This window comes from Mirounga angustirostris, unplaced genomic scaffold (assembly GCF_029215605.1).
Source record: "Mirounga angustirostris isolate CCGP_5_RB_7025 unplaced genomic scaffold, mMirAng1.0.hap1 SCAF_4, whole genome shotgun sequence".
Classification (NCBI taxonomy): Eukaryota; Metazoa; Chordata; class Mammalia; order Carnivora; family Phocidae; genus Mirounga; species Mirounga angustirostris.
Genome location: NW_026991712.1, coordinates 165,115,365 through 165,136,379, shown reverse-complemented (window position 1 = coordinate 165,136,379; position 21,015 = coordinate 165,115,365). Strand labels below are relative to the sequence as shown.

At 51.9% G+C, this 21,015-nt stretch overlaps 1 protein-coding gene across 5 annotated transcripts in view; it reads right to left on the bottom strand.

Moving 5' to 3' along the window:
* Nucleotides 1-92: 92 nt before the first annotated feature.
* The window catches only part of PHC2 (polyhomeotic homolog 2), a 115,210-nt gene continuing 94,287 nt past the window's right edge, over nucleotides 93-21,015 (bottom strand). For 4 of the 5 annotated variants that reach the window (XM_064589511.1, XM_054512995.2, XM_045898142.3 and 1 more), the window contains 6 exons: nucleotides 12,389-12,591; nucleotides 10,530-10,659; nucleotides 9,540-9,654; nucleotides 5,747-5,888; nucleotides 4,513-4,789; nucleotides 93-1,516 (listed from right to left, as the gene is read on the bottom strand). In XM_064589511.1, coding sequence (XP_064445581.1) covers nucleotides 1,362-1,516; nucleotides 4,513-4,789; nucleotides 5,747-5,888; nucleotides 9,540-9,654; nucleotides 10,530-10,659; nucleotides 12,389-12,591 — 1,022 coding nt within the window. In that variant the 3' untranslated portion in view covers nucleotides 93-1,361. Of the gene's footprint in view, nucleotides 1,517-4,512; nucleotides 4,790-5,746; nucleotides 5,889-9,539; nucleotides 9,655-10,529; nucleotides 10,660-12,388; nucleotides 12,592-19,204; nucleotides 19,245-21,015 lie in introns of those variants that run through there. The other variant, XM_045898143.3, reaches the window with a different exon arrangement.

The following is a 21,015-nucleotide window of genomic DNA, read 5'->3' as shown; positions in this document are numbered from 1 at the left end:
TTAAGTTAAGGAGATTGTCCTTCCCCCAGCCCAGAGAACCATCCCTCTCCTTCTGGATGAGAAGTGGCCAGCGGAGAAAGGCACAGAAGAAACAGATTTTACGGATTTATTTTTAAAAAAACAAAAACAAAAGGTTAAAAAAGTCCTTCATTTCCAACCCTGCCTGGGGGTGAGTGGGGAATAGAACAAGCTGAGAAAGGTGCCCCCCCCTCTTCCCGGGGAGAGCCCCGCTCTTCCCCCAGGAGCCTCCAAGGGCAGGGCAAGTCAGAGGCAGGCCCTCGCCCTTCCTGCCCTGCCTCCTCCGCAGGTAGCTCAAATTGCTAGCAAGTTCGAGAGGCAAAGAAGTGTGGAAGCGGGAGGCCCAAGGCTGCCTTCTTCACGACAACGTCACCCCGGCTCTTCTCTGCCCTCAAGACGTTCTCTGGGCCCCCACTCTGGGGCTCCCAGGGCGGGTGGGCAGGTGGGCAGGCCAGGAGGCCCGGCCCGGCCCACAGCAGCTCCCTTAATGCTGCGTGTGGCACAGCAGGGCAGTCGGGGGGCGGGGGGGACTTCACAGTGTGGGAAGGACTTCGGAGACAGCGTGCCCACTCCTGATCTTCGCTTTCTGATCTCGCCTCTCTGCACGGAGGCTGCCCTTCTGTTCTACTCCCCATCCTGAGGCTGAGTGGAGTCCAGGACAAAGCACTAAGTGGCTGTTTGCTACAGAACACCTGGAGATGCCAGAGGGTGGCTCTGGGCCCACCTGCCAGTCCAGGCTCCTACACAGTCATCCAGTCACACACACAGCGTTAAGGCGTCTGTGCCAGCAGGCGTGGCCAAACCGGGCCCAGCTTCTCTCTCTCCACCTGCGGAGGGTGAAGGGGGAGAACCCCTGGCTGCTTCAGAAACGGGCTGAAGGGGGAGAAGCCGGCAACGGAAGAGTTAGCCAGGCCCAGAGAAAGAAGTGGGAGAAAGGCAGGCAAGGGCTTGCAAGGCCTCTATCCAGGCCTGACAGCTGCCCTTGAAAGTAACCCAACTCAGGTTGGGGAGCCCTGACCGTATACCCCCTGGAAAATGGGGGACAGAGAGAGGGGAAGAGAGCGGGGCTAGAGTATTGGGACTTTGGAGGAAGCCAGTGCTATCAATATTTACAAGCATAAAGCCCCATCTTCTGTGCCACCTACCTCTCTGCCCCTCCCACAGAAAGAAAGGCCCCTGAGAGCCATTGAGGGGGTGCCAAGACCTCCTCACCAGCCACGCCCCATAGGGAGAGCCCTTCCCTCCGACTGGCCCCATTTCTGGGCCCCTCAGGAATGTCTGTCTGGCTCTGCTCAGTCGGGAGGAGGCGCCCCGGGCCAGGACCCTGGCTGCGCCCGCCAGCCCTAGGAGTCCTTGAGCATGCTGATGCGAGCGTAGATCTTCAGGGCAGGCCCCAGCTTGATGTTCATGGCGCTCATCAGGTGGTCCTCCTTGAGCAGCAGCAGGGCTTGCCCGTCGATCTCCTGGGCACGGAACTCCTCTGCTATTTCCTGGCAGCCTGAGGGGGATCCCACCACAGACGGGGTCAGTCAGAGCTAGTGGCGTTCACGCTTGGTACCCACTGTGCACGATCTCCCTGAACCCTCCTAAGCACACCTTGAGGAAGGCTGTCTCGTGTGACAGCCCGGGAGAGGCTAAGTGACTTACCCAAGTGATCCCGCGCCTCTTACTCATGCATGTCCTGGTCAGAGCCCCCCTCAATGAACGGGGCAGACCCGGCAGAGCAAGGTGCTGTGGGAGCAAGAGCTTGGGATTTCCAAGGCTGGGTCGCCAAGGGCACTTCCAGAGAGTTTACTCTGGAGGAAGCCAGCGACTAGGTCATGAGGACAGTCAAGCAGCACTCAGAGGAGGCCCATGTGGAGAGGAACTGAGGCCACTTGGCACTCTGTGCCACGTGAGTGGGGCAGCCCGGAGCCAGGTCCTCTGGCTCCAAACCTTCGGACAACCGCAGCTCTGGCTGCCATCTTGACCGAGGCCTCGTAAGAGACCCCAAGCCATTGCTGCGCAGCTAAGCAGGGTTCCTGACCCACAGAACCTGAGGTAAACCACGACACTCTGGGGTAACGAATGCAGATTCTGGCTTCTGGAAGAGGGGTGCTGCCGTGGCCTGGGGGGCGGCAGTGGGCAGGAGCTGGAAGGACTCTGAGAGGGTCAGTGACGTGTCTAAGATATTCTGAGGGACTGGACAGCAGTCTGATGGCCTGTGAGGAGACTGGGTGAGGCTTCAGGGAAAGGCAACGGTTTCTGGAAACTGGGAGAAATGGATCTTTGCTGGGAAGTGGAGAAAACGTCAGGACCCTGCAGCGGGTGTAACACGGTAAGTGTACTGGGCCTCATGGACGGAGCGATCTAGCATCTAGCGGAGGACGTTTCCAGCAGAACGGTGAAGGTGCTGCCTGGCTTCTGACCGCTGCTCGCAGGAAAACGAGGACAGATGAGGTAAAGGTGAAACTGTTAGACATCAAGGAGCCAGGAGTTGCTCGTTTGAAAATCCCTGGCCTCTCCAGATAGCAAATGATGCCAAAACTAAGAAGTAGTTTCTAGGCAAAGATCAAATCCGGGACACAGGTAAGAAAACATGGTCTAGAGATAGAACTGAGGGCATGACAGATCTTTCACCAAGATCTTAGAAGCTCGAAGGTGCTGCCTCAGAGAACTCTCTTAAGGAGTTTACGGGCGTGCCTCCTGGATCCGGGCTGCTCAATAGCAGAGCTTCAAACATATTAAGGGCACTGTCCCTCAGCTTCAGAAGAAGCCAACATAGAGAAAGGCTTCTCGGAGCATTTTGGGGTATGGCTTTTGTCTAATGGAGTAAATCCCAACAAGATGCACTGGAAGCCCACAACGATTTTAAGACAATTGTACTGGCATAAACACTGCTTGAACTGTAAGAGTCGAGGTCATAGAAAATGAAGAGCAGCAGGAACAGGCTGAGAAAACTAGTCTGCTGAAAGCTCAGGCTACCTTTCATGGGAAAGGAAGGAGGACTCACAGGATGGAAGCAAGAAGGAAAGATAATCACTCCCGGGCTTGGAGTCCTAATCAGGGAAATGCCAACACGTGCCCTGCTAGATTTCAGAACTGGGACGATGGGTGACTCCTGTATCCTCCTGCACTGTTCTCCCCTTTTTGAACAGCTGTGCCTACCGCAGTGATCCTACACCTATCCCACCATATCTTGGGTTTGTGGAGGGAACGGGGAACGTGTCTCTAGTTCTCAGGCGTTCAGATGGAGAAGAACTGGGCTTGAGGAGCTCACCCACGCCTGGACCAGAGTTTGCTGGTGAGATCCTGGGCTTTGAATTACTGCTGCAATGGGATGAGATTTGTGGGGTCTATGGTAGGGGGCGAGGGTGGTCGGCTTGAGGGAGGAACATGAATCATGGGGGCCAGTGACTGGTGAACTATGGTAACCAGCTCTAAATAAACCTGGCTTCCCTTTCATGTCCCTGTGGGCATGACCTGTGTGATACTGTGAAAGTGACACCATGTAGCTTCTGAGTCTAGATCAAAAGGGCCACAGTGACTTCCACCATGCTCTCCTGGATCACCCTCCTGTGGGGAAAGAACATGCAAGCACGAGTGTCCTGAAGAGGCCCGTTCGGAGAAGAATGGAGGCCTCCTGTGGGCAGCCATACCGTCCTTGACAATCAGGGGCATGGGGCACCTGAGAACAGGATCCTACAGCCCCAGGGAAGCCTTGGGCCACACCTTCATTGCAACCTCACAAGAGACCCTGTGGCAGAAATGTCCAGCCAAGCCACTCCCACGTTCCTGAGCCACCGTAACTGTGTGGTGATAAATTCTGGGAACGCAGCAGGAGATGACTAACACACTGCAGTGAGGGGCAGAGCCAGGGATGTGAGCCCAGTTCCGACAGACAAGTCCGCGCTCTCGGCCACTGCTCCCACTCGGGTCTCTGAGTAACAGGCTTGCGGCTGCCGTCCATACCTGACGTGGCCAGCAGCCGGGGGCGACTGCCAGAAACAACAGCCGAGAAGCCTGCGGGATCCCCCTGAAAGCATCTGTGAATAATGCGAGGTAGGTCTTTCAAGGTTCATGTCTCAGTTCTAGGCCTCAGAACCACGTGCGCACCACCCACCCCAGCAGGGTTTGTGCGGTTCCCTACATCATACCCTTCCACGTCTGTGCACCTCCGCTCGAGTTGCTCCCCGGGGTCGTGTCTCCCACCGGCCGAGGCCTGCCTGCCCACTGTCACGCAGCTTCCCTTTCCCTACGCTGGTGTTCTCCTTGACCGGTTTCCTACACTCCCACTTGACTCCTTGCCCCCCGTCCCAGGAGAGACACAGGCTTGGTGCACGGTCACCCCTGCATCTCACACAGACCCTGCCATGCCAGGAAATGCGGCAGATTGCAGCATGGCGGCTCCTGAGCCTGAGTCACCAACTGAGTCATTTTCTTGGGGGGGGGGGGCTGTCCCTCTCTCCCGGGGGCCGCTCTTCCAGTCCCGCACGGGACTCCCCTGGGCCTCACCTGGCAGGGAGCGGATGAATTCATAGACGTCTTCCACGTTCCACTTGGTGGGCTCGCTTGGCAGGAAGTGGTGTCCCATGCCCACCAGGTCCCGCATGTGCATGTCTGGGAGCTCCAGGTCCCGCTGGCCCTGTCGCCGGCGGGAGGTGGATGAGCTGGCCGAGAGGGGCGACAAGGGCTCCTCGTAGCTTGAGTTATCCGAGCAACGGCTGGAGTCCTCCTGGCTGTGCGTCAGCTGCAACGCAGCCGTGACCGAAAGGGGAACGGTGCCCGCCGGCTGCAAGCAGAGAGAAACCGTTGGCTTCAGGATCGGGGCACAAACAGACTCTGGGTCTCCAGCAGGGCAACGGGCGAAGGCGGGTTGTCCCCCCTCCCACCTGGTCTACGACTACACACCTCTGAATGCTTAGATCAAAACGTCCCCATCTTCTGGGCTGTCCCCTCCCTGGCTCGATGCAGAGTGAGCCCCTCCCTGCACTGCACTGCATCCATCTGATTCTATCTACGCCTATCGCTTCTTCTAGATGTGGGGTTTTAAAACAGGATGCTGGAGGTTTCAGGGGTGGTCTGTGAAATAGCACGGAAAATTTCCTGTGCGTGTGCGTGCTGGGTCCCAGCCTTCGTCAGATTCTTAAAGAGGTTTATGACCCAAGTGACAAGCAGCCAAAACCAGGAGGCTCTGAAACGTCCCACGAAGACTGGGTTCCTGCGGCGCAACTTAGAGCCTCAGCGCCTCATGGCGCTCCGGGCACGTGAGGGGGGCTACAACATCTGTAAGGAACCCCCGTGTTCCTAGGAGAGGCTGCAAGAACTCCGTGCTCTGGATCTGAGGTGGCAGCGAGGAGCAGGGCTGAAGTGGGGAGGCTGCCTCCTCACCTGGCCCTCTGTGTTAAGACCCAGGGGAACAGGGACAGTCTGTCTCTTCCCGGGGCCGGGCAGAGGAGACCCCATTTCCCTGGCCCCGGAAGGATGGAGGCAAACTGGGAGGGGAGGGGTGTGGAGGGGCAAGGTCACTGAGGCAGGAAATCACCTCCCACGCGTCCATGGGTCTAAACGCAGGGGCCTATTACGGGGCCCAGGAAGGGCTTGATCTGACGGCTTGTAAGAAATGAGAACACGATGGTGCGGATGTGAGGCAGCCGCGGAAGAGGAATGTGGGTGTGCCGGGTCCGTCAGGGAGGGGAGTTGGTGAGGACTTGTGACAACGGAGCTTCGGGCCCTGCCAACCTCTCACCTGCTTCTTGGTGTCCTTCGTAAGTGTGGGCAGGCTGGCTTTGCTGGCCCGACGGCGGTTGTGGGTCGTGGCTCCCGCCTTCTGCAGCTTGCTCCGGTCCGAGTGGAAAAGCCCCACTCGCTTGGTGCACCCCACGTTGTACCTGCCGCAGTCAGGGAAACGGGAGTCAGGGCAGTGGTGGGCCGCGTGGGCCCCCCGCAGCGTCAAGACAGCCAGGCTCTCCGGCAATAGCGGAGTCCGTCCGTGTGCTCTGCTCCCAAGGCCATCGCGTGCTGCTAGCCGGCCGGCTCTGGGCAAGCCACTTGACCTCTGAGCCTCGGTTTCCTCATCTGGAGCTGGGGATGAGACCGCTCACTTTCTAAACCCGCTCTGACAACTGTATGAGCTAACGTGTGCAAAGGGCTGGCCACGACAACGTGGGTCATGGCAAGAACTCATGGCTGACATATGCTACACGAAGTATGGCCTCTGCCAGGAAACAGTGCGCGCTGTCGTGCTGGAAAAGTACAGGTACAGCTCGGAGATACTGCGGCTTCAGCTCCAGATCGGACTGGCAAGAAAGCCAGTCAGATGGCTTTTGTTTCCTGGCACATATAAAAGTAATGTTTACACTCCACTGAAGTTTATTAAGACAACGATGGGGGCGCCTGGGTGGCTCAGTCGGTTAAGCTCTGACTCTCGATTTCAGCTCAGGTTATGATCTCAGGGTCATGGGACCGAGCTCTGCATCAGGTTCCATACTCAGTGGGGAGTCTGCTTCTCTCCCTCCCCCTCCGGTCCTCCCCCTGCTTGTGTGCACACCCACGCGTGCTCGCTCTCTCAAATAAATACATCCTTTTAAAAAATTATAAGAAAAAAAGACAATGATGAAGTTGGCTGCATCGATGGACGCTTCACGAATGATTTCTCTGTAGCGTGCGATGTTGTTCGATAGCGTTTTACCCACAGGAAAACTTCTTTCAAAACTGGAGTCAATCCTCTCAAACTCTGCCGCTGCTTTATCAACTCAGTTTGATACTCTAAATCCTTTGTTGTCATTTCAACAACCCTCACAGCGTCTTCACCAGGAGGAGATTCCTCCTTAAGAAACCGCATTTTTTGTTCATTCCTAAGAAGCAACTTCTCATCTGTTCAAGTTTTACCATGAGATTGCAGCCATTCAGTCCCATCTTCAGGCTCCATTTCTAATTCCAGTTCTCTGGCTGTTTCCACCACATCTGCAGCTACTCCCCCCACCCTGAAGTCTTGAACCCCTCACAGTCATCCACAAGGGTGGGAATCAACTTCTTCCAAACTCCTGCTAATGCTGATATTTTGAGCACTTCCCCTGAATCCTGAATGTTCCTAATGGCATCTAGAATGGTGAATCCTTTCTAGAAGGTTTTTAACTGACTCTGCCCAGATCCACCAGTGGAATCTGTATCTATGGCAACTAGAACCTTACAAAATGCATTTTTTTAAAAAGACTTGAAAGTCGAAATTACTCCTTGATCCATGGGCTGCGTAACGGATGATGTGTGTGCAGGCATGAACACAGCGTGAATCCCATCACACATCTCCATCAGAGCTCATGGGTGACCGGGTGTACTGTCAGTGAGCAGTAAAATTCAGAAAGAAATCTTTTTTTCCTGAGCAGTAGGTCTCAACACTGGACTTAAAATATTTACTAAACCATATTTTAACGGATGTGTTGTCCTCCAGGCTTTGTTGTTCCCCTGACAGAGCATAGGCAGAGTAGAGTTAGCACAATTCTGAAGGGCCCTAGAATTTTCGGAATGGTAGACATGAGCACTGGCTTCAACCTAAGTCCCCAGCTGTACTAGCCCCTAACGAGAGAGTCAGCCTGTCCTCTGAAGCCGGGCACTGACTTCTCCTCTCCAGCTATCAAAGTCCTGGATGGCATCTTCTTCCAGTAGAAAGCTGTTTCATCTACACTGAAAATCTGTTGCTTTGCGTAGCCACCTTCATCGCTGATCTGAGCCAGATCTTCTGGAGAACTTGCTGCGGCTTCTCCATCAGCACGGCTGTTTCCCCTTGCACTTTTATGCTACCGAGATGGCTTCTTTCCTTAAACCCCACGGATCAACCTCTGCTAGCTTCAGGCTTTTCTTCGGCAGCTTCTTCCCCTCTCTCAGCCTTCACAGAACTGAAGAGAGTTAGGCCTTACTCTGGACTGGGCTCTGGCTTAGGGGAATGTTGTGGCGGGTTGGATCGCCTATCTGGACCAAACTCTCTCCGTATCGACAATGAGGCTGTTTTTGCTTTCTTGTTCGCTGAAACAGCACTTCTAATTTCCTTCAAGAACTTTTCCTTTGCAGTCACAACTTGGCTGTCTGGTGCAAGAGGCCTGGCTTTCAGGCCGTCTCAGCTTTCCACAGTGTTTCTCACGAAGCCTAATCATTTCCAGCTTTTGATTTAAAGTGAGGGGCGCACCACACTTCTTTCACTTGAACACTCAGAGGTCACTGTAGGGTTATTAATGGGCCTAATTTCGTTCTTTCTTTGTTTAAAGATTTATTTATTTGACAGAGAGAGACACAGCGAGAGAGGGAACACAAGAGGAGTGAGTGGGGGAGGGAGAAGCAGGCTTCCCACGGAGCAGGGAATCCGATGCGGGGCTCGATCCCAGGACCCTGGGATCACGACCTGAGCCGAAGGCAGACGCTTAACGACTGAGCCACCCAGGCAAATGGGCCTAATTTCCAATACTGTTGTGTCTCCAGAAGCAGGGAGGCTGGAGGAGAGGGAGAGAGATGGGGGAAGAGCCCGCTGGTGGAGCAGTCAGAACCCAGACGACACTGACTATCTTACATGGGTGCAGTTCGTGGCACCCCAAAATAATTACTCTAGTAACATCGAAGGCCACTGATCACAAATCACACAATATAATAATAATGAAAAAGTCTGAAATGTTACGAAAATTACCAAATGTGACACAGAGACACAAAATGAGCTAACGCTGTTGGAAAACTGGTGCGGACAGACTTGCCTGACACCTTCAGTCTGTAAAAAACGCAGTATCTGCGAAGCCCAACAGAACAAGGGCTGCTGACCTCCAGCACAGGCCCGAGGGGAGCCTTATTCCAGCCGACATGCAGAGCACCTCTGCGTAGGGAGCTAGAGATTGCTATTCTTTTGAGGGCTCAGGGCTTCCTGCTTCCGCTGTGGCATGAAGACCACGCAGGGCTTCAGAGGCAGATGAGTCCAACTCCCCAACTCTAGGACACTGGGCACAGGTACTTACCCTTTGTGCCTCAGTTTCCTAGTGGGCGTGAAGGGGCCGGCGGCAATCCCTGCCTCGCGGTTACTCTGAAGATGAGATGACACTGCGCACCCCATGTGCCTGGTGCAGAGCCTAGCACGTGGCCGGCGCTCAGTACCCGACGCTGCGCCTGACCAGGGTCACTGGCCTATGCTGGGTGAAAGCTCACAGATGGAGCATCCGTAACCAGTGCAGGGCCTCTGGGCGAGGCTTCTGGTGGAGGGTTTCCCCTAAGGGGCAGTAGCTGCCAAGGGCAGGAACAGAGTATGGGTTCAGTGGGGCCCAGGAGGGACAGCCAAGCTAAAGCACTGCTTCCTTTCCTTGGACCTGGGGCTGCTCACTCGAGGTCTGGGTTCCAGTACCTGGCGGACTAGTGACACGGCGCTGCTCCCAGGCAGGTGGAGGAGACTGGAACGCAGCTAAGCTACATGCAGGGGCTCCCGGGTCGGATGATCACTGAAGCGGGGTAGGACCTAAGGTGTAACCCTGAGAGGGAGGGGCTGGTACAGCCCTGGGGCTGAGGCCACTCACCTCTTTGCACACGCCATGGAACAGAAGCGCTTGGAACGCTTGAATTTGTAGGCAAAGTCCACCCGGCCACAGAGCTCACACTTGAGCTTGAGGGGAGTACCCTCCTCTTTGGATTCTGGAAAGTATGGAAACTGGAGTAAGTGTAAAGAGGAGCAATTCCCACAAGACCCTGGACAGCCCCCCAAAAGGCCTGCCTCCCCTGCTCACACCCCCATAGCTGTGACACGCAATGGCGGCCTAGCTTGGAAAACGCCCAACTGCTTTGCCACTGGTTTGGGAAGGGCCAAAAAGTTTCCCCTACCCGGGAAAGTACACAGGGGTGTTTGGTGATGACACCTGACAGATTTTTTCCCCCAAGCGCTATGAGCCTGAGGCAAACACAGGTGATAAAGAATCAGCATCCCTCTTTATGACCCTGGAAGCGACTGGCAGGCTCACAGGGAATACTCTGCGTGCTCTCACAACTGATCTGAAATTGTTCTACCCTACCTCAATCTGTCTAGTTTGCTGTGGACCTAGATCCCAGAACCCATGAGTTCTGTAACCTCCACAGCCCCCACCCAGTCAGTGGCTCAGGCTGCAAGTGCAGAGTCCTCGCGGGGCCACGGTGCTGCCCGAGGGCCAGCCCCTGAGGCCTGAGGGAAGCCGAGGGGAGGACACCCTGGCCCGTGGCACTCCCACCTCTTGCCAATGACTTCCACAGGAAAAGCAACTCTTGGGATCCCGTGGCTGGCTGGTGTGGGGCTGCAGGAGAGGCAGGGGACAAACAGCTCTCCAAGGGCAGCGACTTTCCCCCTTCCCTGTTTTCTAGGGACAGCGGCTGAAGAGGGACCGGGAGGAATGTTTAGTAGACGAACATGTCCCTCCACGGATACCACGAGAGGAAGTGTGTACGGCTGGCTTTTGCAGCCCCGTCTGCCCCCTGGTCAGGTGGGCCAGATCAGAGGCCCTTCGTGCTGGGCGGGCGGGGGGCGGGGGGAGTGCACCTACCTTGCAGATAGGGCTCCTCCATCTCAGAGTCAGTGGTGGTGGTATGATCCTGCTGTGGAAGTTTCTCAGGCAAGAACCCCTGTGCATACTTCTTCTTGAGATTCCCCACCAGCAGGGACGAGCGTCCCACCTAAAGGACAAGGTGACACGGAGGCCATGAGGGTTAGGTGGGAGATGCTTCCTTGCTCTCCAGCCTCATCAAAATTACATATAGAACGCAGCTAGGCACAGACGCCAGGCTCTACATCATCCAAGTGTGTCTTGCTCAAGGCCCTATTTTGCCGTGGAGCTCATGAGGCAAGATGCCAATTGTCACCAAAGTGCAGCAATGGCTTCAATCCAGGACCAATGGACGGCTTAGGAAGTTAGGAAAATACCTACTCTTCCAAGTGACTAAGGGGCAGAGATGGAGGCAGCAATCAGGTTTCCCACAGCACCAGAACTGCTAGGACCCGGGGCTCACGCGTCACCAGCAAGAATACAGCTGGGGCCCCATGTGTGAGCGCATGGGGGAGAGGAGACTCAGCAACCCTATTTTGGTTTCCTACTGTCCTCCACCATATCGCTGGTCTACCCCAGCCAGAGGGGCAGGCCGCTGTGCAGGAGCGCAGGAAAATGGGACTCTGGGCCACAGAGCAAATGCCCTCTGTGGTTGCCAGGATCCTGACTGGCTTATTCACTCTTCCGGTCCTTCCTTTGTTGCCTCTGTTCAGGTGGGCTGGTGGCTAGAACTCTAGGGTGATGCTGGGGCTGTTACTCAAGTCTCTATCCGCCCCGTGAGATGGGTTGGTTTCTGGTGTTTCTCTAGGAGGCCAAGCTGAAGACCTAGTCTGATGAGGGAGGGGATGTGGCAGGGCGGAGCTACTGACTGATAGCTAAGGTGCTCCAGGGGGATTTCTCTGCCATGGGCCCTGAACCACCTGCAGAGGGAAAGTGACAAGAACCTATTTGTCTTCTGGCATTTTAGAAGGACAGTTCACCCAGCTCAGTTCATCAAGCTTAGAGTCTTCCACTGACTATTCAAACCACTCATGGACCCAAAGAATGAACAAAAGGCAGATGACGTCCCATGAAGATGGTATTCTCTCACAGCCAGATAATTTCATCCCGGGAGAGGCCGTTGTGCACCTGGCTCTGGGCTCCTCCCACCCACAGAGCAGCGCCCCCTGTCCTCACCAACTCACACTGCATGGAATCAGCTTGGGGTGCTTTGTTCTAATAAGCCATTTTCTTGATTCTTTTATATTTCCCTTTGGTCTTATGCTTTCCCTGGAGACATTTGATTGTGCCCTTTCTAAAGAGCCCCTCACTTGCATTCACTCTTTTCAAGGCTCTAATCCCAGAAAAGCAGCTCAGGCTACAACCCTGTTCTCTCATCTTCATTTCAGACACATCTTGAAAATTCTATTCTACACACTTTCCTTTTCTTCTCTAACTGGTTAAAGTTTTGCCACTCAGCGGTCCTGGCATTCAAAACTGAATGAGGTCTCATTTCCCAAAACCCATCATCTTGCCCCAAACACCCCAATGTGAACTCCCTTCTAACTAAGGGGGGGCTGTCACACAACACGAGGCAGGGACACAGCTGGGTCTGTGTGGACCCTTCTAACCAAGGGGCCTGGCCAATTATTCCTAATCACTGATCCTTTCTGGACCATAGGAAGACACTCAACCCTAGAAAGAAAATGGCTCTGATGTTCTTTTGGGGGCAAATTAACAAAGAAAGAGCAAACTGTTTACATTTTTGGAAATTTTACATGGAAATGTAAAAATATTCTAATACACATCCAAAATATACTTCAAAAAAAAAAAAAAAACAAACAAAAAAAAAAAAAGAGGGGAAAAGAAGTAGTCCGTACCGGGAAAGGCTCCGCCCCCTCCTGGATCACAAACCCTTCGATAACATGCGTCAGGATTTGGGGTTTCACAATGGCCTGTGGTGGTTTATTCTCACCATTCTGGGGGGCAGTGCCGGTGATGCTGGAGGCAGAATTTCCGTTCCCTGAGGTCATGCCGGGGCTGCTGAGGTCGGTCAGTGCATGAACAATGCCCTGCCCTGTCTCTGTACAAGGGAGAGTAGGAAAACACAAGCAGGGGAGGTCAGAACCAGGTCCAGAACAGCAGAAGGAGAGCAGGGACTCAGCATGTGCCTGGCTTTTTCCATGGAGCCAAATGACAATGCAAACCAAGCAGTCCCCTCCCCTCAATGACCTATTTAAAAGTGGTAGGGTCGATGGACACGCCACCAAGTGTGACTATAATCAGCTCTGCAATGAGGCAGCTAAAGCAGCATTTCTTAATTTCCCAACTGTGCTAAGAACAGTACGACCAAGTTAAACAGACAAGAATTCTCTTTGGGGAGTTAAGACCTTGGTCAATATTGATCTGGACAAACAAGGTCATCTTCAGTTCAAAGGAGAAAACGTACTTAAGGTGGTATCTACAACCAGGATGAAAAGCTGCACTAGGTATGGGGGCTTGGGGTATGATGGGGTTTTGGGGGGAGAGAGGTTACACCTTCTATGAAGGTCCATGGAGAAGGATTTGATTTTAAGCATCCTGTGAAATGCCAAAGTACTGAACCCCAGAGATGAACACAAAGGGAACAAGAGGGCTGGGCCCCAAGTGAACACAGTGCTTTCCAGAGGCAGGTTATCTGGGGTCACGTGCTGAGATATACACGCATTCAATTTCTCCCCCAAGAAGGTCACCGAGGCTGTGGGGCTCTATGCTGCTTCTGCTGGCCCCGTGCTCTTGATCAAGCCCCTTGCCCTGCTCTCAACTCCACACAGTCTGGTCCTCAGCCAAGCACATAGTCCTTCCCTCTGTGGACAACCCTTCCTGAGGTTCGCCCCCCACCCTCACCCCCTGTGGGCCTTCCTCTGAAGGACCTGACAGAATGCTCTAAAAAAATGTGCTGAGGGGCGCCTGGGTGGCTCAGTCGGTTGAGCGTGCACTTTTGATTTTAGCTTAAGTCATGACCTTGGGGTCATGGGATGGAGCCCCAGGTCGGGCTCCACGCTCAGCAGGGCGTCTGCTTGAGATTCTCTCCCTCTGCTTCTCCCCCAACTCGTGTGTGCGTGCGCGTGCTCACTCTCTCTCAAATAAAATCTTAAAAAAACATAACAAAACCCAAAAAACAAAAAAACAAGCGTGCTGAGGTGCCTATCCAGAACACACCACAGGGAACCTCCTCTTTTCCACTTGGCCGGCCCCTCTCCTGAGCTGCTCCACGCTTTAGAGGTGCAAAAATTCTTTACCTCACTTTTGCCACCCCCTCCCTGCCCCTTTCTGAGACCATTCTCTACCACCACCAACTGTGGGAGCTGAAGGTGCCTGTAACCTGGAACTTCCTAAAAAAGAAAAAAGAGAAAGAAAAAGCCATTTCTTTGTTGCAACAAGCCTATTAAGTATAACCCTGTGGGTGTTATATACTTGAAAAATGATTTCAGTACATTAGTTTAGTGATTTTTGCACAAGACTTTTTATGTCGATGCTCTTATTTCCTGTTAAAAATGGAAAATCCCACCAAGGAACAGAAATTCAGTGTCTGATATGGAGCATGGAGAAATAACAATAAATTCATTTTAGGAAAGGTTATAACTGATTCGTTTTCTTACTAGCAGTCCTAAATGCTTGATAAACCAGAATAAATCTTGTTTGATGAAAAAGAACGTACTGTGACCCATGCTGTCAATCCTCAGACTTCTGTAATGCAACGATAATTTCAGAGCTTAGAAGGAGTCATCCAAGAGATATGAATGATGAGACTGCTTTAAATTAGTTTTTGTTTGAGACAGAGGCACACTGGCAAGTTAGAAAGATTCCCTTCAGTGTTCACAGTCATTTGGAAAAAATTTTTTGAGAGCTTTGACTTTACTGTAGAGATGGAAATTTTCCCCTTTGGAATTAGTCTTTCTAAATTATAAAGGTGTTTGGCAACAACAACAAAAAATCTTTCCTTAACTCTCCATGAATAACTAGCAGGACTGAGGCAATCAAACTGAATCAATCAAATTAAATTTCTCTGCTTTTAAATTTTAAACATTTTTTTTTTTTTAAGATTTTATTTATTTATTTGACAGAGAGAGATACAGCAAGAGAGGGAACACAAGGAGGGGGAGTGGGAGAGCGGGAAGCAGGCTCCCGGCCAAGCAGGGAGCCCGATGTGGGGCTTGATCCCAGGACCCTGGGTCCATGACCTGAGCTGAAGGCAGATGCTTAACGACTGAGCCACCCAGGCGCCCCTAAATTTTAAACATTTAAGCCTGCATTTACATGGTTATGTTTTCTTTTATTTAATATATAATATTTTATATAATATAATATATAATATTTTAAATATGCAAAGAAATATAAATTTTACTTAAAATGATAAATAAATGTTGTTAAAATATAAAACTGAGGGGCGCCTGGGTGGCTCAGTTGGTTAAGCGTCTGCCTTCAGCTCAGGTCATGATCTCGGGGTCCTGGGATCGAGCCCTGCATTCAGCTCCTTGCTTGGTGGGGAGTCTGCTTCTCCCTCTACCCTTCCCCCTTGCTCATGCTCTCTCTCTCTCTAATAAATAAATAAATAAAATATTTTAAAATATATATATAAAACCGAATACACAAGTTAACATTTTATTTTTACATGGTGCTCTGAAATTCCTTCTGGTAAAATATCCCCTGATTTCTCTAATGAACTACAGATTACAGAATCACAAGATTGGAATGCCTGGTTCAATCCCTTCCCAATGCTGGAAACTTCTCTATAATATTACTACCCAGTGATTTCTGGGCATTTGTTTGAATACCTCCAATGACAAAGGAACTTACTACCTCTGGAGTAGTTCCCTCTGTGGACAGTTCAATTAAAAAGTTCTTTACTATGAGCCAAAAACCTATCTCCTGTTAACTTCTGCCCACCCATCCTGGTTCTGTTCCTTAAGACCACGTAGAACAAGGCTAATCATATTTGTATAATGGGCAAAAACACGGGCTCAGAGACAGGTCTTTATCTCTCAAGTGAATTAGGGGTAAGTCCTCTGGCTCTGAGCCTCGGTGCAACGAGCTGTAAAATAAGGACAATTGCAGTACCTCCCCCAGTGTTGAGCGGCTCTGCGGACCACGAGGTAATCACCTGCAGAGCGTGCTAGTGCACTAGGAAATGCTCACGAACTGCTCTTGGTGTCGGAGAGCACGGCACTCACCACCAAGTGTTTCTTCTCTCCTCTAGGCCGAGCTCCCTCTGCTGCCTCAACTATTCCTTGCACAAAAGGCTCCAAGTTCCATCATCATCCTACGTGTCCTGTTTACGTCTTTTCAAGTCAGGGACCCAGTCAATACTAACATAAAAAACCAAGCGCATTGATCAAAGAGATTGGGTTGGTAAGATTTTGGTTGTGTTTCTTTTACACATGGTCACATTCCTGACTGGGAGCACAGGAGAAGGGGCATAAGTGACTCCCTTGTTTTAGTTTCAAATACCTCAGTGGAATTAATCCATTCTCCTTGAATTCTGGGACCACTCCCACCTCCGGCTTTTCATGGATATTCATCACCAAACTGCTTCTGATACCTTGTCTCCTTTTATGGATCTCTGTATCCTGGCTCGGTTCTTCTCCTTCCCCCCGACCCCCCTTCCCTCCTGTCTCTCAGAGCGGTGTCTATTAATGTGCACTGGGGCACTGCAAGACAGGATGGCGCGGGCATAACTCTTGAGGTCAGATTCTTTCCTCATGCCAAATACAGTAGTGAACAGATGCATTCACTAGCTCAGAGTTGACAGGGCCGATGCTTAACTCTGGGGAGCAAAGACTTTTTGGAATCTAAGTTTTTAAAAAAAGGATCTTATTAAGCAGGAGAACAAACAAATAAATCCTTTCACCCTAACGTCAGAATCGATCACTCTCCGTTATAACTCTAGGGCAGGTTGCAGAAGAGACAGAAGCCAGGGGACAGAGGGAGGGCGTTTTATGAATATACAAAGGTTTGCAGTCATCTTGGAGGCCAAGGCCCCCTCATCTGCTTTAGGAACAAAGGAGCTTGGGCTATTTCTGGAATGACCAAACACAATCTAACCCCCTGCCAAGCCCAGCATGCTGAGATTAATTTAATCTACTTCCCCGCTCTCCCAGACTGCTTTTCAGCCTGCTTGAGGGAAAGCAGCTTAACAGGGAAACTTGCAGAAACCTGTCCAGCTGGCTCAGAGGCCAGATAAAAGATAAAGACTCTGTCTTAGGAATTCTTCCTTTCTGAATTCTCTTGACCAGTCCTGAGGCTGTTGCTGTTGCTGGAGATTCCCACAGGTCTCAAAAGTCATTACACACAGCTAGGCACCGTATCTGAAAGGTGGAGGCCAGGGTGCTCTGAGCACCAGAGGCTGTGGGAGGGAAGGGAGGCCAAGCTTTGGTGGTGGTGAAGGTGTGGGGAGGGAGAATCAAGCCTTTAATGAAGGTGCCTACAAAGGGCTGAGTATTCAGATAGGAATGAACAGGATAGTATGTTCTGGGGAAGTTGTTTTATATATATGTTTATATATGTTTTATATATATATATATATATATATAAATTTTACATATATATATATGTCTCAACCTCTAGGCTGCTTCTCAATTCTGGGCTCATTCATAGGCTCTGGCAGCAATAGCCCTTATAGGGGCTGGATAAAATAGGAAGAACCACCCAGCAGTCTGTCTGTGAGATTATCTGCTTCAGGGCTGGGTCCCTGGGCAGGGCAAGTTTCTTTAGGCAGGGGCTATGTCTTATCACCTCTGTATCTTCAGGGGCTAAACCCCATGTCTGCTCTAGGACAAGCTATTTAATGTCTGTTAAACTGGATGGTCTAGAACCCATGTTCTCCATCTTCGAAGGTCTCCTTAGTCTCAAACAGGGAACTTGGCACCATCTGAGATTTGTAAATTACCTACTGAGGCTATAATGATTAGACAGCAGTCAGGCCAGTGTCTTCTACAGGACTGGCATTTCTGGGTACCTGGTTACAAAGAACAAGAGCTATTCCTTGGCCCATTTCTTCCTGTTAGCGTGGGGATTTCTTCAGTAAGAAGGAGCATTAAGTTGCCCTGAAGGCTGGAGTTCTGGATTCCCTGGCCCCTTTGAAATATGTGTTTGGGCTCCAGGCATCTAGAAAGGCATGATGACCTCTAGAGTCAGAGGCTGGGAGGCTCCTATAAAAATGGCCCCGCCCACAGGACCAGTCACTAGGTGTCCGGAGAGGCTGAGCTCTCCTGCCTATTTAAGATAGAGGTCTGGCTGGCTACAGCTATGCAAAATCTGGGCCATTTTAGAACCAGTTCTGATGTTCTTTACATGAGCAGATAAAACAAAAATCAGGAAAAAAAAAAGTAAATAGAAAAGTAAAAAAACAAAACAAACAAACCCAAAAATCAGCTATGCTGGAATCTGGTTTAGGACGAACAGTTATTACGGGTGTTTCAGATGGCCTGGCCATTCACTGTGTTTGCTCCTAAAACAAGTCATCTTGAAGACCTGACTTCAGAGGAAACGGGAGGGCAAGCAGAGCTGCTTCTACCCCTCAGCGGTCTCTATTTTCTCGACAGGAGGAGTGTTTTCATTTACAAGACTTCTAACTACCCTTCCTTGACTGTAGCCGAGTGAGACAGAGCTAATGAAGTTAATCAAGAATTTAAGGAAGCAAAGTAGGTGATAACATGGGTCATTTGCCTGCAGCAAATCCAGCTTGACAAATGGCAAAACAAGGCTGCTTATACAACACGGAGCATTCCCTCCAGGCCCCTGGCTCTGAAATCCCGCTCTCAGTGCCTCAGCTCAGCAGGCCCCGTCACAGGGCCAGGACGGGGGACAGCAGGATCCCTACAGAACTGCGTGCTCGGGAGAGCGCCCGTGTGGAGCACCTGCAGAGCTCCCGCCAGGGAAACCAGATCCAGGAGGCGGAGGGCAGCTGGTCCAGCGGGCGGTAACAGCACAGCAAGCTGAGGGCGCTGATGTCCGCCGCCACTCTTACGCTCTCTGCAGTTATATTTGGGCGCCTAAAGAAACTGGTGCCATTCGGAAAGGGGGGAGGTAAGATATTTCATAATTGCCCATTTGTTGGCATCCCTCCATCGCCCCAGGGGGAGGTGGGAAAGTGAAGGGGGAAGTGGCGATGAGAGAGAAAGGGGTGGGTAGAAACAGGCAGAGGGGTGACGAGGGGCGGGAGCGAGGGAAGGAGGAATGGTGGGGCTCCATCCTGGGACCCTGAGTCCATCACTCAAAGAGATTCATTTGGTTAACAACCTTCTTTAAAATGCAAATAGACACCTGCAGTCATTCACACCTGGCTGTGAACCACTTGACAGATAAGCAGATAGCTTTCCTTCCGATTCGGGGCAGCAGGCTTGGTGGGAGGGGTGGGAGGGGAGAGTGATTATTCTGGATCATGGGCACTAGAGCACAGGGCCGGAGTTTAGCAATTTTCCAGATGAGGAAAAGTGTGCATTTTAGAATCAAGGCAAGAGTGGATGGCACATACTTGGAAGGCAGGACCTTCTAAAACACGCACAGAAGGAGCTCTTAGTCGTGGGGAAATGACACGTCCCTTCCCACCCTGGGGTCCCCTGAGTACCCAGAAGGCAGTAGGCACCAATGCCCAATGTTTTAACTTTTTCAATTCTGCTAAGGACCGAGCTGTCAGACACAGAAGAAATCCTTACCTCGAGGACCCACAGCAGGCTATGGCCATCACCATCCTGCTCCTCAGAGTACCTTCCTGGGCTCTGCAAACAAGAGCAGCCTGCTCTGACCGAGCTCTCTGGAGAGGGGAAGAGTCGGCAGTGACAGGCGGGGCGCTCTGGGCACTTGGCAGAGCAGGCACAGGACGGCGAGGCTCGGGTCCCCGCCTGGGTCCCTGCAGGGGAGCTGGCTGGCAGAACGAAAGCGAGGCTCAGCCAGGTAGCCCCAACCCTGCTCTCGGTGTCACAGCAAAATGACCTCGTCGAGCCTGGGTTAAGAGAATTGGAGGGCAGACGTGCTTCTCGGATCTTCAGCATCTGGCTGAGCGACTCTGGTTAAGGCATCTGTGAGGGAGGGCTCCTCCTCCTCGCTGGCAGCCATTACCATACAGCTGACTTTCCTGCCATCTCTGAGGACACAGGCAGAGAGAGCGGCCCTTCTGACTCACCCACAATCCCCAGCTACAGTGTACATAAGCTGAATTGTAAACAGCTGAATGTTTTCCAAGCTGCCACCACCCCCCCTCCCCCGCTATGAAGGAAGGAGGCAATGGAGCGAACAGCCACCCTCCCCCATGCAGGTCAGGACAACAGGAGCCCTGGGGGATTTCCAAACAGCTGCAGGAGCTGCTGCCCAGCCCGCAGGCAGACCCCCGCGCCAGGCTCCTCCGGCACCGGGACCAAGCTCGGCAGCAGCACCTGCAGGACCGTGCGGTGACTTCCCACGGGACAGGTCAATGCACCAGGGAAGAGCAGCTAACTCTGACTGCAGGGAGTCAGGGAGGGGTTTCAGACTTCTACTTGGATGGAGCCAGGCCCACGGGATCCACTGCTGAGGTCGAGGGCTCCCAGATATTCTCCCACCATAGTTCTCTAGCAGGTGCTAGGACTTCAAAAGACAACACGTCTGGGACCCGCAGGAGAGGCTCTACACTGGAGGCCTCAAGATCACAGAAGATGGAGGTCAGAGCAGCAGAGTGGAAGGAGTGCTGGCTCTGGGCGGAGCCAGTGCCTCTGGGTTCATATTCTGCCTTCTGGTTCCATCTTTGGTTTATCTGTGAGCTTCAAGCACTTGATACCTGCTCTGAGCCTTAGTCCCTCCATCTGTAAAAATGAGGATCATACTGCCTATGTTGCAAGGCTATAGTGAATATTAGAATTTTTATATGTAAGATGCCTGGCACTGATCTCATTTATTTATTTATTTATTTATTTATTAAAGATTTTATTTATTTTTTTGACAGAGAGAGACATAGCGAGAGCAGGAACACAAGCAGGGGGAGTGGGAGAGGGAGAAGCAGGCTTCCCGCCGAGCAGGGAGCCCGACGCGGGGCTCGATCCCAGGACCCTGGGATCATGACCTGAGCCGAAGGCAGACGCTTAACGACTGAGCCACCCAGGCGCCCCCACTGATCTCATTTAGAAGCTGTGCAACGTGGCCGTTACGACTTTGGGATCAGAAAGCCCTTAGACTTAAATCCTAGTTTGTAATCCTGGACAAGTTACCCGAGGCCTTAGTTTCCTTATCTGTAAAATGGGTACTTAGACCTGTCTCAGTTGGCCACAGTAAGGATTAAATAAGATAATGTAGGAACAACATAGTGGAACAGGCTGGCCTTGGCCCTAGGAGGGCTAACATCACTGAAACCCAAGATATTAGGAAACCTGCTTTAATCTCTCAATCTCGCTCTCACTGAGCCTGGCTTCTTGTAGCTCCAGGGCAGAGAGAACTCTTCTTCCATCAGCCCAAACTCAGGTACCATTCATGCTCCTCAGACACCCTGGCCTATGCA